At 39.6% G+C, this 14,389-nt stretch overlaps 1 protein-coding gene across 1 annotated transcript; it reads left to right on the top strand.

Moving 5' to 3' along the window:
• Window positions 1-11,074: 11,074 nt before the first annotated feature.
• LOC131432642 (uncharacterized) lies at window positions 11,075-14,087 on the top strand. The gene is made up of 2 exons (XM_058599048.1): window positions 11,075-13,931; window positions 13,989-14,087. Exon 1 carries the CDS (start codon window positions 11,146-11,148, stop codon window positions 13,435-13,437), a length of 2,292 nt encoding a protein of 763 aa, XP_058455031.1. The 5' UTR covers window positions 11,075-11,145; the 3' UTR covers window positions 13,438-13,931; window positions 13,989-14,087.
• The last annotated feature ends 302 nt before the right edge of the window (window positions 14,088-14,389 follow it).

Below are 14,389 nucleotides of genomic sequence, written 5' to 3' on the forward strand. Positions count from 1 at the left end.
CGGATCTACTGTCAGTCCGATCCCAGTTTGATTAATCCGACTTTATTAGCTTAAGCCGTTTGACTTTAGTTGTCTTGTTGAGCAATTTTAGGAAACTTGGAAATTCATACCATGTGATACAGAACGTCGACGAACATTTTACCTTAAAACTGAAGGTTTTTCAGATTTCGCTTGGTTTCGAATTTTCCTTGATTTTGCACTTTGTATCTAGGAATACCTTTTTCTGCAAAAGAATTTTAATTTAATTGTCTTTTAGAATTTTTACTAATTATAATTATTATTTGATTTGAATCCAATAAATATAAAATAAATGTAAAATGACTTATCAGTTCATAAATAGAAAACTTTAAACCGTATATTAAAACCTATATATTTGTAAATTCATTAGTTCTGATTCATGTTTTTCTCACTGGTCCTTGCGTATGAAAATTCTGTCTTAGTACCCGCATGTCTGTCCCATTCAGTGCAAATTTCAATAATTTCATTTGTTGACATATTGAAATAGCGAAGGTTACCAATATTTCATGTTATAATACCGTGATTTTGCATTAGGTAGCACAATAAATCAAAAAGTTTGGAAATAAAATTTTGATCGTCTTTTTCTCGACATGCCGATTTTCTATATGGGACTGATATGCAAGTATGGGCAGTCTAGAGTGGTACCAAAATTGTAAGTGCGATTAAAATAAATTTTGAAAAATTCTGAAAAAAATCAGAAAGGTTTCCCATAATTATCAAAATATTCCTGATTTTTGTCATTTTTTTGTCATTAATATGTTCCCTAAACAGTCCGACTCAAATATAATATGCCAAACGCACAAAATATATCATGATATATAAAACAATGCATTAGAATAAAGATTATCAATATTAATATGTTTATGAAAATCTATGATGTTCACGGTAACTACCTTTAAATTAAAAAGAAACGTATTCGAAAACTCAAAGTCGATAGTAATAAAGTAAAGATGATCGACTTCTAATCGAGAACCATAACACGAAACATGGTCGATTCGATAAAATTTGTTGTTGGAGGAATAATCAGGGCATCTGAATGAAACGATTTGGAAGGGGACAGTGAAGTCGCTAATTTCCTGTTAATTTTCCACTAGTTTGGGCTACACATCACAATGATTTGCACTGAGCTTGACTTATAAGATATGATTTTCGGAAGGAATTTCTCAATTGTTTCCGTGATACGTGTAAGCAGAATTGATTGTTTACCGGCCAAATCCAATTTGTTGAGTTTGTGTGGTACTTTTCATTCGCAGACATTGTTTGACATAATTGTGTTGAATATTTCGTGTTCGAGATTTTACACAAAAAATGCTCTTCTGCAGTAAATTGCTTTCAGATGGCCGTCAACACACAGAAGCGAATACGCGGTTAAATGGAATTATTATTACATTTTCTCAGTCTTCGTTGAAGAAGGTAGAGGTTATTACAAATTCAAAATAGGAATTCAATAACAGCGTTTTCCGTTTGTGACGAATGATAAATGCTATGGTTTAACACAATTTTGGTTGCGGAATTGGGCGCTTAAGTAGTTGGAATATCTCACATAGCTTTCATTTGCTCTCGACAAATTAAAAACGAAATCCTTCGAAGAAAGCGAATTGTTTACGGAAGATATAACATTTGGTGGAATTTGGGAATTATTATTAATATTTTATTTTTCATTTTGGATTAAAGTTTGATGAAATGGACCATTGTTACCAAGCAGTTCAATTAAAAACACGAAAAGACGCAAAATTACTATTTATGTAACACTTTTAGGATGTTGCACCGAGGTTAATTGGTTAATGGCGGTTAATTTCCTATATTTTTATGAATAAATTAAGGGTGCGGGCGAAATAGTTTTATTTATTCACTAACTAGCAATATCTGTTGACTAGATGAATTTAGCAGAAAGTTTTAAAAAAATGTGCACCTCGTTTCGGCATCGCTTATGAAAAAATACCCATGAAATTGAAAATTTTCACTAATCGAACTGTAATACCGGAAGTCGGATCTGGATCAACTTTTCGTGAACTTTTTAAATAATTTTAAGATCTTTTATTTGATTCTTAGTTTGTGAAAAACGGTTAAGAAATTTCCCAGCAAATTGCGCATTTTTTCATAGATTTGCACATATTTCCTTGTAATTCCGGAACCAGAAGTCGGATCCAAATAAAATTCAGGAAACTTGTATGGGACCATAAAACTTTTCATTTCAATTTAAGTTTGTGAAAATCCTTTTAGCCATCTCTGAAAAACGTGTGTAACTATTTTTTTTTGTGAATATCACTCTGTGATTCCGGAACCGGAAGTCAGATCGCGATAAAATTTAATGGCAGTATATGGGACTATAAGGCATTGCATTTGAATCTGAGTTTGTGAAAATCAGTTTAGCCATCTCTGAGAAAATTGAGTGACATTATTTGTCACCTACACACACAGACATTTTGTGATCTCGACGAACTGAGTCGAATGGTATATGACACTCGGCCCTCCGGGGCTCGGTTGTAAAGTCGGTTTTCACGGCGATTGCAAAGCTTTGCTATATGAGAAAGGCAAAAAGAAGTCAGTTCCAACGTTCAGGTTCTGAGTTCAGTTCAAAAATTGTGTTCCCGAATCTAGATCTAAGGTTCATATCCTGAATTTTGTTTCAGAATTTTGCACATGAATTCGTGATTCAGATTACTAAATTCGAATTCCGAGCACTTATTAAGGCACTAAAATGAGTTTCAAAATCTGCTCAAAAACTAGTTCCAAGAATCTAGTTAATGGATCAATAATTAGGATCTTAGTTTTACTTCACAACTTCACAATCTAATCTAAATGAGTGTTTACATCAAGCAAAAGGTTTCTTTTTGATGCTGTTGGTAGAAGGCCCTCTCCACGACGTCCAGTTCCGTCTAACGCACAGGAACTCTATCGCTTTTCATAATCGCCCAGTTGAACTTCGAGACTGATATGAGCCTGATTACCTCGAAGCCGTTATTCGAGCGGAAAATGGCAAGCTGGTGTGATTCCCAAAGTTAGATGAAACCTAGTTTTTAGCAATTCATGGTTATGATACACAGTTTAAGATATATTCACGATTAAGTTCTACACATTATTCCATTTTCTATTTATTAAATGCCATTACATTCCTTTTGTGGAATTTGGCCTTTCTGTTTCAACAGACTTCGCAGCCGATTCATAGGGTACAGGATCATTGCATGACTGGTACTACGATCCTACTGACACTAAGAATCCTTCCAAGTCGAAGCTCAAACATAAAGACTGCCCCAGAAAGAATGGACGCACTTTGATTTCGCTGTAAATATTTCACAAGTGTTAGATATTCAAATTTTATTCGATATACTGATAATATTAAACTACAACAACAACAAAATATTATTCTCAACATTTGCTAGTTAGCCATTGTAGACTAGCTGGCGCACCTTCTTGCGAACGTTCCTCATTAAATTCCGTACAGACTTCTTGGTGACAAGTTTTGACACTTTTTTCAAATTTTTTTTCGAACTGTTGAATGGTTTCGGCTGTCGAGACATGTTTCCTAAGATGTGCTTTCGTTAATGCCCAAAATTCCTCAATTGGTCGAAGTTGTGGGCAATTTGGTGGATTCATGTCTTTTGGGACGAAAGTGACAGAAGACAACAGGATCCTTGTGGCTTCGAATCATGGGTAGAAGTCGTTTTTGTAAACATTCCTTGATGTATATTTCGCTGTTCATTGAAGCAGTGGTGATGAAGGGTTTCGAAATCTTACCGCAGCTACAAAGTGTTTGCCAGACCATAGCTTTCTTACCAATTTTTTCGATTTCAATCGATGTCTCGGACTGGTTTAACAATTGCCCTTCTTGCACCGTATAATATTGTGGTCCCGGCAAGGATTTGTAATCGAATTTCACGTAGGTTTCGTCGTCCATGATTATGCAGTTCAAATTTCCAGCAAGAATCGTATTGTACAGCCTTCGAACCCTCGGCCTGATCGATGCTTCTTGTTTCGAACTATGTTTTGGTTGTTTCTGCTTCATATAGGTTCGAAGATTCAAGCGTTCTTTAGCACGAAGAACATTTGACTTCGAAGTGCCCACTTTTTTGGCCACATCCCGAACTGAAACCTCCTTCTTTTGCTCGAACGCCTTCAGTATACGTTTATTCAACTGAGGGTTAGCAGGACCTTTTTTTGGGCCCGTTTTCGGTTTATCCTCAAAGGTGTTATCCTCACCGAACTTCCTGATAGCATTTCGCACGGCTTTTTAACTTACTCCTTCCATTTTTGCTATTAACTTTCTCAGTGACAGTCCGCGTTCTGTGCACCATTTGTACACAATTTTTCGACGTTGTTCTGCTGAAAGTCCACGCAGTTCGAATCAAACTAATGCAAACGAATAAACAACTACACAAGTGGTTAGAGAAGAGTGCAAACAACAGGACGCAGCCATAAAAATTGACAGATTCTGAACCATTGCGAAATGGCAGCGGTTTTTGGTTGCGTCCATACTTTCTGTGACAGTATTTACAACAACTGGCTTGTAAGACCAGCGTCCTATGCATTGAACCGCCAATCCGGGCTATTCCGTTCCATTTTCTGTCATAATTTTTAATACGTAGAAATAAATATAACCGATTGGAGAATGACATGCGAATGCTGGTCATCAATTCTAGTCGTTAAATGAAATAGCTGTGACACTGCAAGCGATTCATGCAAACAAAATATTTGTTATGCAATCAATATATCTTGAAGCATGTTCTAAAATGGACCAGACAACGTAGCGTCAGACATCGACGTTTCGACTATTTACGATGGACTTTATTTTCTTTGAAAAAGGCCTACACCAAAGGCCGAAACGTTTTCGGGGATAAATTAGTTCTCTTGCCATTGCATAAAGTCACAAAGCTTGCTTCATTTAGAATTGGAACAAACTTTTGTTCATAGTGTGGCGCTCCTGGTGGACGGATTTGGTAGTTCTTGGCGCCCACGTGTCGGGAATTTTGTCAGTGTTACGTATGATTTTTGACATTCCGCAAATCGACTGTACTTTGTAAACAATCAACATGGACGCCGAAAGAAGCAAAAAAATTGTGCACAGTTATTTGAAAAATCCATTGTGGTCTGCATCTAGGATAGCTAAACAACTGAAATTGCCAGAAATACCGTATGGCGCGTTATCAAACATTATAAGGAAACATTGACGACGATTCGGAAGCCTCAAGCCAATCGTCGGAGTGGAACTGTTGACTGGAAACTGCGTGGTAAGATTTTGAAAACGATTAAGAGGAATCAGACCCTGTCAGCTTGGAGCGATCTCAATCTTCAGTTCAGCAACGCCATCGCACGGCGTCTCATTCAACATGTCATGTCAATTGTATGGGTGCGCAGTGCTGCTATTTTGGCGCGTACGAATTTGACATTTCTCTCCCCTACTTCTATGTACGTGATTGGATGCAGACTCGCCTGAGGGCGCCATGGTCGCAAAAAAGGATGTTGCCAAAGATTTGTTCGGGAAATGTGAGAGCTGGATATCTTGTTAATATGATGTCTTTGGAGGAATCCTAATCTGTCGGACCGTGATTTGGCCAGAAAATTCGGTGCTGCCCATAGTACCGTGAGAAGAACTCAACTCCGGGAAGGAATCAAGTCGTATCAAGCTAGCAAACTGCCAAATCGAACCATAAAACAGAATAGTGTGGTCCAAATTCGTGCTCGGAAGCTATATGACCAGGTGCTGACCAAGTTCGACGGGTGTCTTCTGATAGACGATGAAACCTATGTCAAGGCTGACTTCAGGCAAATCCCAGGTCAAAAATTTTACTTGGCAACGGCTCGGGGGAATATTCCAGCCAAATTAAAATTTGTTTTTGACGACAAATTTGCAAGAAAATTTATGATTTGGCAGGGCAATTGCAGCTGTGGCAGAAAAAAACGAAAGTTTTCGTTACAGATAAGACCAAAAAGAGTATCTCCAAAAACGAATTTTGCCGTTCATTCGATCCCACGACCTTCCCATAATGTTTTGGCCAGATTTGGCAAGCTGTCATTACAGCAAAGTCGTTCAAGAATGGTATGCAGAGAAAGGGGTCCAGTTTTTTCCAAAAAAACCTTAACCCACCCAACTTCTCCCAGTTCCGCCCTATTGAGAAATACTGGGCAATCATGAAGAGTAGACTCAAGGCCAAGGGAAAGGATGTCAAAGATATCAATCAGATGACGACCTGGTGGAATTAGATAGTTAAAACGATGGACGATTCGAGAATTCCTTCGAAACCGTGACGAATAATTTTATCCGTATTTTTTCTTAAAAGTATGAAGAAAACGCTACATTTGTATAAAAAAGATCTTGAATTCAATAATAAATAACTGAAATACAGGCAATTTTCTTTGTTCGAATTATATCTGAAGCAAGCTTTAAAATCATTCCATCAAATCATTGTATTGTAATAGTACAAGTCAAATAGAATCGTTACGATATATTGAACATTTTGCTTGCTCATTACAAATATATTCAGTTTTAAATGCTTCGCAAATGGTAGATCATTTACTGCTAATTTCAATCAACGACTTAACCGCAAAAGTTTACAACTATTATCCGGCCCAGGCAATTTCCCTACGTCGCGTTTGCCGCACGTTGCACGAAATTTCAGTCTAATCCGCTGAAATACTGTGGCAATAGTCGTACCATTAGGAACCCCACCGGGACAAAGTTTTGCGCGAGAAGTTAAGCTGATGACAAAGTTAATTATTTATTCAGATAACGGATTGCTCGGTCTGGTGGTTTGTACCTTACACTCGGGCACAAGCCGACTCATGCGAGGCTCATTAGAAAAGCATTAGCCGAAATGACCGGGACTAGTTGATATTTATTCTAAGTAACAGTACCGGTTTCCGTCGCCGGTTTGCCGGTTAGCCTGTGAACAGTTTACTTCTGGTCGATTGACAGAAAACAGTGTGAGCACCGGAACTGCCTGCGTTCATAACGAAATGCAGCAGTCTTACGTTCGGGTTAATGTTAATTCATCACGCACTGCTATTTATTTTGTGGAAGTTTCATTGGTACGCCATTTTGCAGTTGACATATTGCGATATGTTGTTGTATGTGCTGAGAACACGATGTTTGACAGCCTTCTTTGCCAATATCACAGAATTTTTTCTCGTAATTCGAAAGGCTTGGAACAAGAGAACACACCTTCTCATGAAATGGCTTCTGTTTCATATGATAACTCAATCATCATTTTCACTTCGTTTGTAAAATTTCGAGTTGATAAACAAGCGTCATTTGGAAACGAAAACTCTTGTGAGAGAATACAAACAGAATACCTACTGCCGTAGGCATAACCTCACTAATGGACAATGCTGCCACAATGGATCTAAATTATTCAAAATTATCGAAATTCGAAGCTTTTATAGTTTCAATCCCATCCTCCTACCGTTTGTTTAACAATTTCGGTCTAATTTGTACATGTTTAGTTTACGGGAAAATTGATTTTGCTATTACGGATTCCCCGGACCGTTGCACCACAAGACTCTTCTATCGGTCTATAATGAACTTGCTAGCACGTAACCACGGAACAGCACACACGGGAATCGTTCCCTTTTCCGGTGATGCTGCTTCAATGCAGGAAAATGTTCGAAATGCTAGCTAGACTGCATTGTTTGAATGCTTACAACGTATTCCATTTCCAGTGCGCGGAACACGTTAAGAACACCAGACTGCGCCATGTCAAAAGTAAATAAACAACTAATAAAAGCAAACCAATGAAAGTATCTCACGAAGCGGATAGCGTTATATTTTATTTTTTTGATGCTGTTTCCGTAAAAAAAAAGATATCTGCTCATCTTGTTCAGAACTCTTCTACGGATTCAATACATTCGCTATGTTGGCGTTAAATTACCTGTGAAGCGTATCATAAATAATACAGTTTCAAGGTTAAAGAAGAACATGGGCAATGATACAGTTGTAGAATAATAAATTCATCAAAAATGAACATAATTGTAGTAACTTCTGATGATATTTCAATGAATTCGGTAGATGAATAATGGAATAATGGATTACTCCAGGGTTGCCATCCATACGGGCCTAGCCGAAGCTGTCGGACTTACACGATTGTCGGTGACGCGATTGTCATCTATATAAAGACTGTCCCAGAAAGTATGGACGCAACCAAAAACCGCTGCCATTTTGCAATGGTTCAGAATATGTCAATTTTTATGGCTACGTCCTGTTGTTTACACTCTTCTCGAATCACATGTGTAGTTGTTTATTCGTTTTCATCAGTTTGTTTCGAAATGCGTGGACTTTCAGCAGAACAACGTCGAAAAATTGTGTACAAATGGTGCACAGAACGCGGACTGTCACTGAGAAAGATAGTAACAATGGAAGGAGTAAGTGCAAAAACCGTGCGAAATGCAATCAGGAAGTTCGGTGAGGATAACACCTTTGAGGATAAACCGAAAACGGGTCGAAAAAAAAGTCCTGCCAACCCTCAGTTGGATAAACGTATACTGAAGGCGTTCGAGAAAAAGAAGTTTCAGTTTGGGATTTGGCCAAAAAAGTGGGCACTTCGAAGTCAAATGTTCTTCGTGCTAAAGAACGTTTGAATCTTCGAACCTATAAGAAGTAGAAACAACCAAAACGTAGTCCGAAACAAGAAGCATCGATCAGGCCGAGGGTTCGAAAGCTGTACAATACGATTCTTGCTGGAAATTTGAACTGCATAACCATGGACGACGAAACCTACGTGAAACTCGATTACAAATCCTTGCCGGGACCACAATATTATACGGTGCGAGAAGGGCAAGTGTTGAACCAGTCCGAGACATCGATTGAAGTCGAAAAATTTGGTAAGTGTCGCAAACTTGGTTGCGGTGAACCTCCATTTGAAAACCTTGAGCTACGGATATATATGAAAAACCTTTGAATCATACATCTTGGTCTGAAATGTCAGCTGCATGAGTAGGCACATTTGATTGCTTATAAGATAAAAGAACGACAGTAAGATTAGTGGAAGACATAGTAGTTCAGTTGCTAAATCTTAACCTAAAGTGGAAGTCATCTTAACAGCTAGGTAGAAGCTAGGTGAGGATTAAAATCTGATTATGAATAGTTTAAAATTCTTAATGACTAATTATATTAATTAGGCAAACAGCGTATTTCTTATTTAATAGTAGTTACGGATTGAATTTATAAATACGATTACCGTATGCATGCTATGGATGTCGAATCGCGATGGTCGTTGCTTGCCATGCCATGGATGTCGAATCGCGATGGTCGTTGCTTAAAGAATACAAGTTATGCAGAAAATGTTTGCGAAGACATTTCGGGGCTTGTTCAGTCAAGACTCCATGTGGTAAAAGTGGGTGCAAATTCATGCATAATAAGCTACTTCATGACGATGCAAGATACAGCCAGTTGACTGTGATAAATAATCCAGCATCGCATCAAGATTTTGCATCACAAAACTGCAACGTTCACTTGAAGGCAGTGGAAAAAATTCTCTTTCGGTATATCCCTGTTATACTTCATGGTCGTGGTGGGGCAACAGTAAAAACGTATGCCTTTCTGGACGATGGATCGTCTGCGACACTAATGGATCACTGTCTTCTTAAGGAGTTGAACCTAGAAGGGACACTAAACCCCCTTTGTCTTAATTGGACAGCGGGACAACAGCGCAGTGAGAACGAGTCTGTCGAGTTACCCATACGAATTTCTGGTGATCAAAGCGGAAGTAAAATATACGAAATGTTAAAAGTACATACCGTGCATAAATTAGCTCTTCCATTCCAATCTATTTCAATGAATCAGTTGTCTGCTCGATATCCACACCTTGAGGGAGTTCCATTCAAGTCTCATGAAGCTATTTCACCACAAATATTAATCGGAATTGATAATTGTCGTTTGGGTCACATATTGAGCAGTAAAGAAGGTGAAGTAAATCATCCAGTAGCAGCGAAAACTCGTCTAGGATGGTTGGTTTATGGGCCATGTGGAACAGCACCGAAAGGTTCAACTTCGGATATCGCTCATCATAGCTTTCACATGTGCCCATGCAACAAGGAACGGGAAAATAACCTGAATAATGCCCTAAAAGAATACTTTTCTCTAGACAGTCTCGGTATTTCTAAAACAGCCAAGCCATTACTTTCACGAGATGAAGAACGAGCAAGATATCTCCTTACTACGCAAACGCGTCTAGTTGGAAAACGTTACGAGACGGGCCTCTTATGGCGGTTTGATAACATACGATTACCGGATAGCAAAGGAATGGCTCTGCAACGACTAAGATGTCTAGAAACACGGATGCATCGTGATAAGAAGTTAGCTGAAATATTGAAAGCGAAGGTCAGACACTACGAGGATATTGGATACATCAGAAAATTAACTTCGTACGAGGTAGCAGAGAAACACCCACGAGCCTGGTATCTTCCCATTTTTCCAGTTGTCAATCCAAACAAACCAGGCAAGGTTCGGATAGTCTGGGATGCAGCGGCATCGGTCAGTGGAGTCTCGTTGAATTCGTTTTTGCTGTCAGGTCCCGATCAATTGACATCGCTTATATCGGTGCTATACAAGTTTCGCGAGTTTCGAGTAGCTATAACGGGTGACATCCGCGAGATGTTTCACCAAGTACTAGTGAACGAGACAGATCAACATAGCCAGCGATTCTTGTGGAGAGATGGTGATACAGATCGCGAGCCGGAGGTTTTTCTAATGAAAGTCATGACCTTTGGGGCGACTTGTTCCCCTTGTATAGCACAATACGTGAAAAATCACAACGCGGAAAGATTTCGACATCAGTATCCTCGAGCTGTTGAAGCCATACATAAGGAACATTACGTCGACGATATGTTGTCGAGCGTAGAGACCGAAGACGAGGCGGCGCGCCTGGCTCTTGATGTTTGCTACATACATTCGCAAGGCGGATTCGAAATTCGTAACTGGTTGGTAATTCTAGAAAGGTACTCGATAAATTACGTGTCGGTGTGACGGATGAGAAGAATATGGATCTATATTCTGCGATCGCGACGGAGAAGGTTCTTGGATTATGGTGGTGTACTGCTACTGACAAATTTACATTCAGGCTATCACCAAAGCACAATAAAGAAATAATTTTCTCTAACAAAACTCCAACCAAGCGCGAGGTTCTAAGGACTCTAATGACAATATATGATCCACTGGGTCTAATTGGGAACTTTTTGATGTACTTGAAGGTTCTCCTACAAGAAATATGGAGATCAGGTGTGGGCTGGGACGATGAAATTCCGACAAAATTGGATGAAAAGTGGAAAGTTTGGCTATGTGTACTTCCTTCGGTTGAGCAAGTCCAGATTCCCAGGTGTTACCGTCAAGTCACAGCCATAGACAAAAACTACGTAACTCAGCTTCATATTTTTGTCGATGCCAGTGAAAGTGGCATGGCAGCAGTGGTATACGTGAGGTTTGAACAGAACAGTCAAATTGAATGTGCGTTAGTTGGTTCGAAGACACGCGTAGCTCCATTGAGGTATCTATCAATACCGCGTATGGAATTGCAAGCAGCTGTAATTGGAGTTCGCCTAGCTGATACTATCGCCAAGTCTCATCGACTAACCATATCGGAACGATTCTTTTGGACGGATTCACGCGATGTGATATGTTGGTTACAGTCTGAACATCGACGTTATAGTCAGTTTGTGGCCTGTAGAGTCAGCGAAATTCTTGAGAGTTCGACCATGAGCGAGTGGAGGTGGATTTCAACAAAACTGAACGTGGCCGACGAGGGAACTAAGTGGCAGAAGGTGCCAGATCTGAAACCGACGAGTAGATGGTTCCGTGGAGTAGAATTTCTATGGATGCCCATGAGCGTTTGGCCACCTAGCGTGCACTCAGGAAGCACAACAGAAGAGCTTCGTTCCAATATATTACATCACACTATTCAAGAGCCTGCAGTTTGTGTAGAGAGGTTCTCTAAATGGAAAAGGTTACTTAGAACTGTAGCCTACGTCAAACGTTTTGTGTCTATTTTACGCTGCAAGGTAGAAGGAATGGCTAAACAAACGGGACCATTAACTCATGAAGAACTGATTGCAGCAGAATGGTTTGTCTATAGCTTAGTTCAACGGCAGGTATATCCGGAAGAAGTAAGAATACTGGCAGATATCAAATCGGATACGCAAAATTGTAAGCGTTTACTTCCGAAGTCTAGTTTCCTGTACACACTTTGTCCAGTTGCAGATGATCGCGGCGTTCTGCGTGTGAATGGACGAATCAACGCTATTAAGTTCGTGGGTGATTTAACTAAGCGTCCGATATTGCTGCCGGAGAAGAACCGTATTACCGATCTCATCATTGGGGATTACCATTCGAAGTACTGTCATTTAAATCATGCAACAGTTCTGAATGAAATTCGTCAGAAGTACCACATTCCGAAGCTTCGTGCTGTGTATAATCGTGTACGCAAAATGTGTCAACTGTGCAAAATTCGTCGAGCGTGTCCTGTGCCTCCTCAAATGGGAGAACTCCCAGAAGCCCGTTTAGCAGCATTTACTCGGCCATTTTCATACACTGGCATAGATTATTTCGGACCCATGCAGGTCTCAGTCGGCAGAAGAGTAGAAAAACGGTGGGGAGTTTTGCTGACGTGCTTGACAGTTCGTGCTGTACATATAGAGCTAGCACACTCTATGAATACCGATTCGTGCATACTCGCACTTCGAAACTTTATTGCGCGTCGAGGATCTCCAGTTGAAATTATAAGCGATCGAGGAACTAATTTCATTGGTGCAAATCGTGAACTACGCGAGGCTTTGCAAAATGTGAACCAAAACAAATTGATGGAGCATTTTGTCAGTACGGATATGAAATGGAAATTTAACCCTCCAGCCTCACCACACTTCGGGGGTTGCTGGGAACGTTTGGTACAATCCGTTAAGAAAATCCTGAACCAGATTAATCCTAGTCGAATTCCGTCCGAGGAGATCCTGAGAAATATGCTAATCGAGATTGAAATGATCATTAATTCTAGACCACTCACCTACGTACCGCTAGATACTGAAGATGCACCCCCGATTACACCAAATCATATTTTATTAGGATCATCTAACGGTACTAAACCCCCGATCGCGTTTGATGACAGACCGGTAGTTCTTAAGCATTCATGGAAGATGTCACAACTTTATGCAGACGAATTCTGGAAGAAATGGATAGCTGAATACCTTCCAACGTTAACGCGTCGATCAAAATGGTACCAGCCAGTCAAACCGATAGAAGAAGGAGATACTGTGGTTATCGTTGACAACAATCTTCCGCGATGTAGTTGGCCGAAAGGGCGAGTTGTGTCAGTCGTTCGATCAACCGACGGCCAGGTTCGTCGAGCTACCGTTCAAACTGCACATGGCCTGTACGAGAGACCGGCGGTGAAGATAGCGGTTTTAGATGTCGGTTCAAATGCAAGTAAGTCGAATGAATAATCACGACGTACTGACGGGGACTGTCGCAAACTTGGTTGCGGTGAACCTCCATTTGAAAACCTTGAGCTACGGATATATATGAAAAACCTTTGAATCATACATCTTGGTCTGAAATGTCAGCTGCATGAGTAGGCACATTTGATTGCTTATAAGATAAAAGAACGACAGTAAGATTAGTGGAAGACATAGTAGTTCAGTTGCTAAATCTTAACCTAAAGTGGAAGTCATCTTAACAGCTAGGTAGAAGCTAGGTGAGGATTAAAATCTGATTATGAATAGTTTAAAATTCTTAATGACTAATTATATTAATTAGGCAAACAGCGTATTTCTTATTTAATAGTAGTTACGGATTGAATTTATAAAAGCTGCTAAAGGTAAAATCGAAACCTATATCTAAAAAACATGTGTGAATTTAACCTAAAACTATATTGTAGCCCTTCAGCGTACGATAGTGCAACGATTTAGAAGTAAGAGCAAATAGAAAAACACTAAACGTAAGTAAATGTTCCTGAATAAGTTTCAAATTGTAAACAACTACATTTTCTTGCCAGGATTTTTTTAACCCTTCGCACGGGCGTTGATAAATATATTGGGTTAAAGGATTGGAAACCGGTCTGTCTTTTGCTCCGAAAACATTTCGTGACAGTAAGAAACCTATGGTCTGGTAAGCAATTTGTAGCTGCGGTAAGATTTCGAAACCCTTCATCACCACTGCTTCAATGAACAGCGAAATATACACCAAGAAATGTTTACAAAAACGACTTCTACCCATGATTCAAAGCCACAAGGATCCTGTTGTCTATCTTAAAAGGTTTTGAAATCAAAGCCGAAAGATTCATCGAAGGTTTTCCTAAAGCAAATATGACAGTCTTGACCGCGCGCTGAATGAATGCAGCAGCGACTGTCACGCTCGAATTGGGCTATGAATGCATAGAGTTGTCAACCACATAAT

This window comes from Malaya genurostris, chromosome 2 (genome assembly GCF_030247185.1).
Source record: "Malaya genurostris strain Urasoe2022 chromosome 2, Malgen_1.1, whole genome shotgun sequence".
Classification (NCBI taxonomy): Eukaryota; Metazoa; Arthropoda; class Insecta; order Diptera; family Culicidae; genus Malaya; species Malaya genurostris.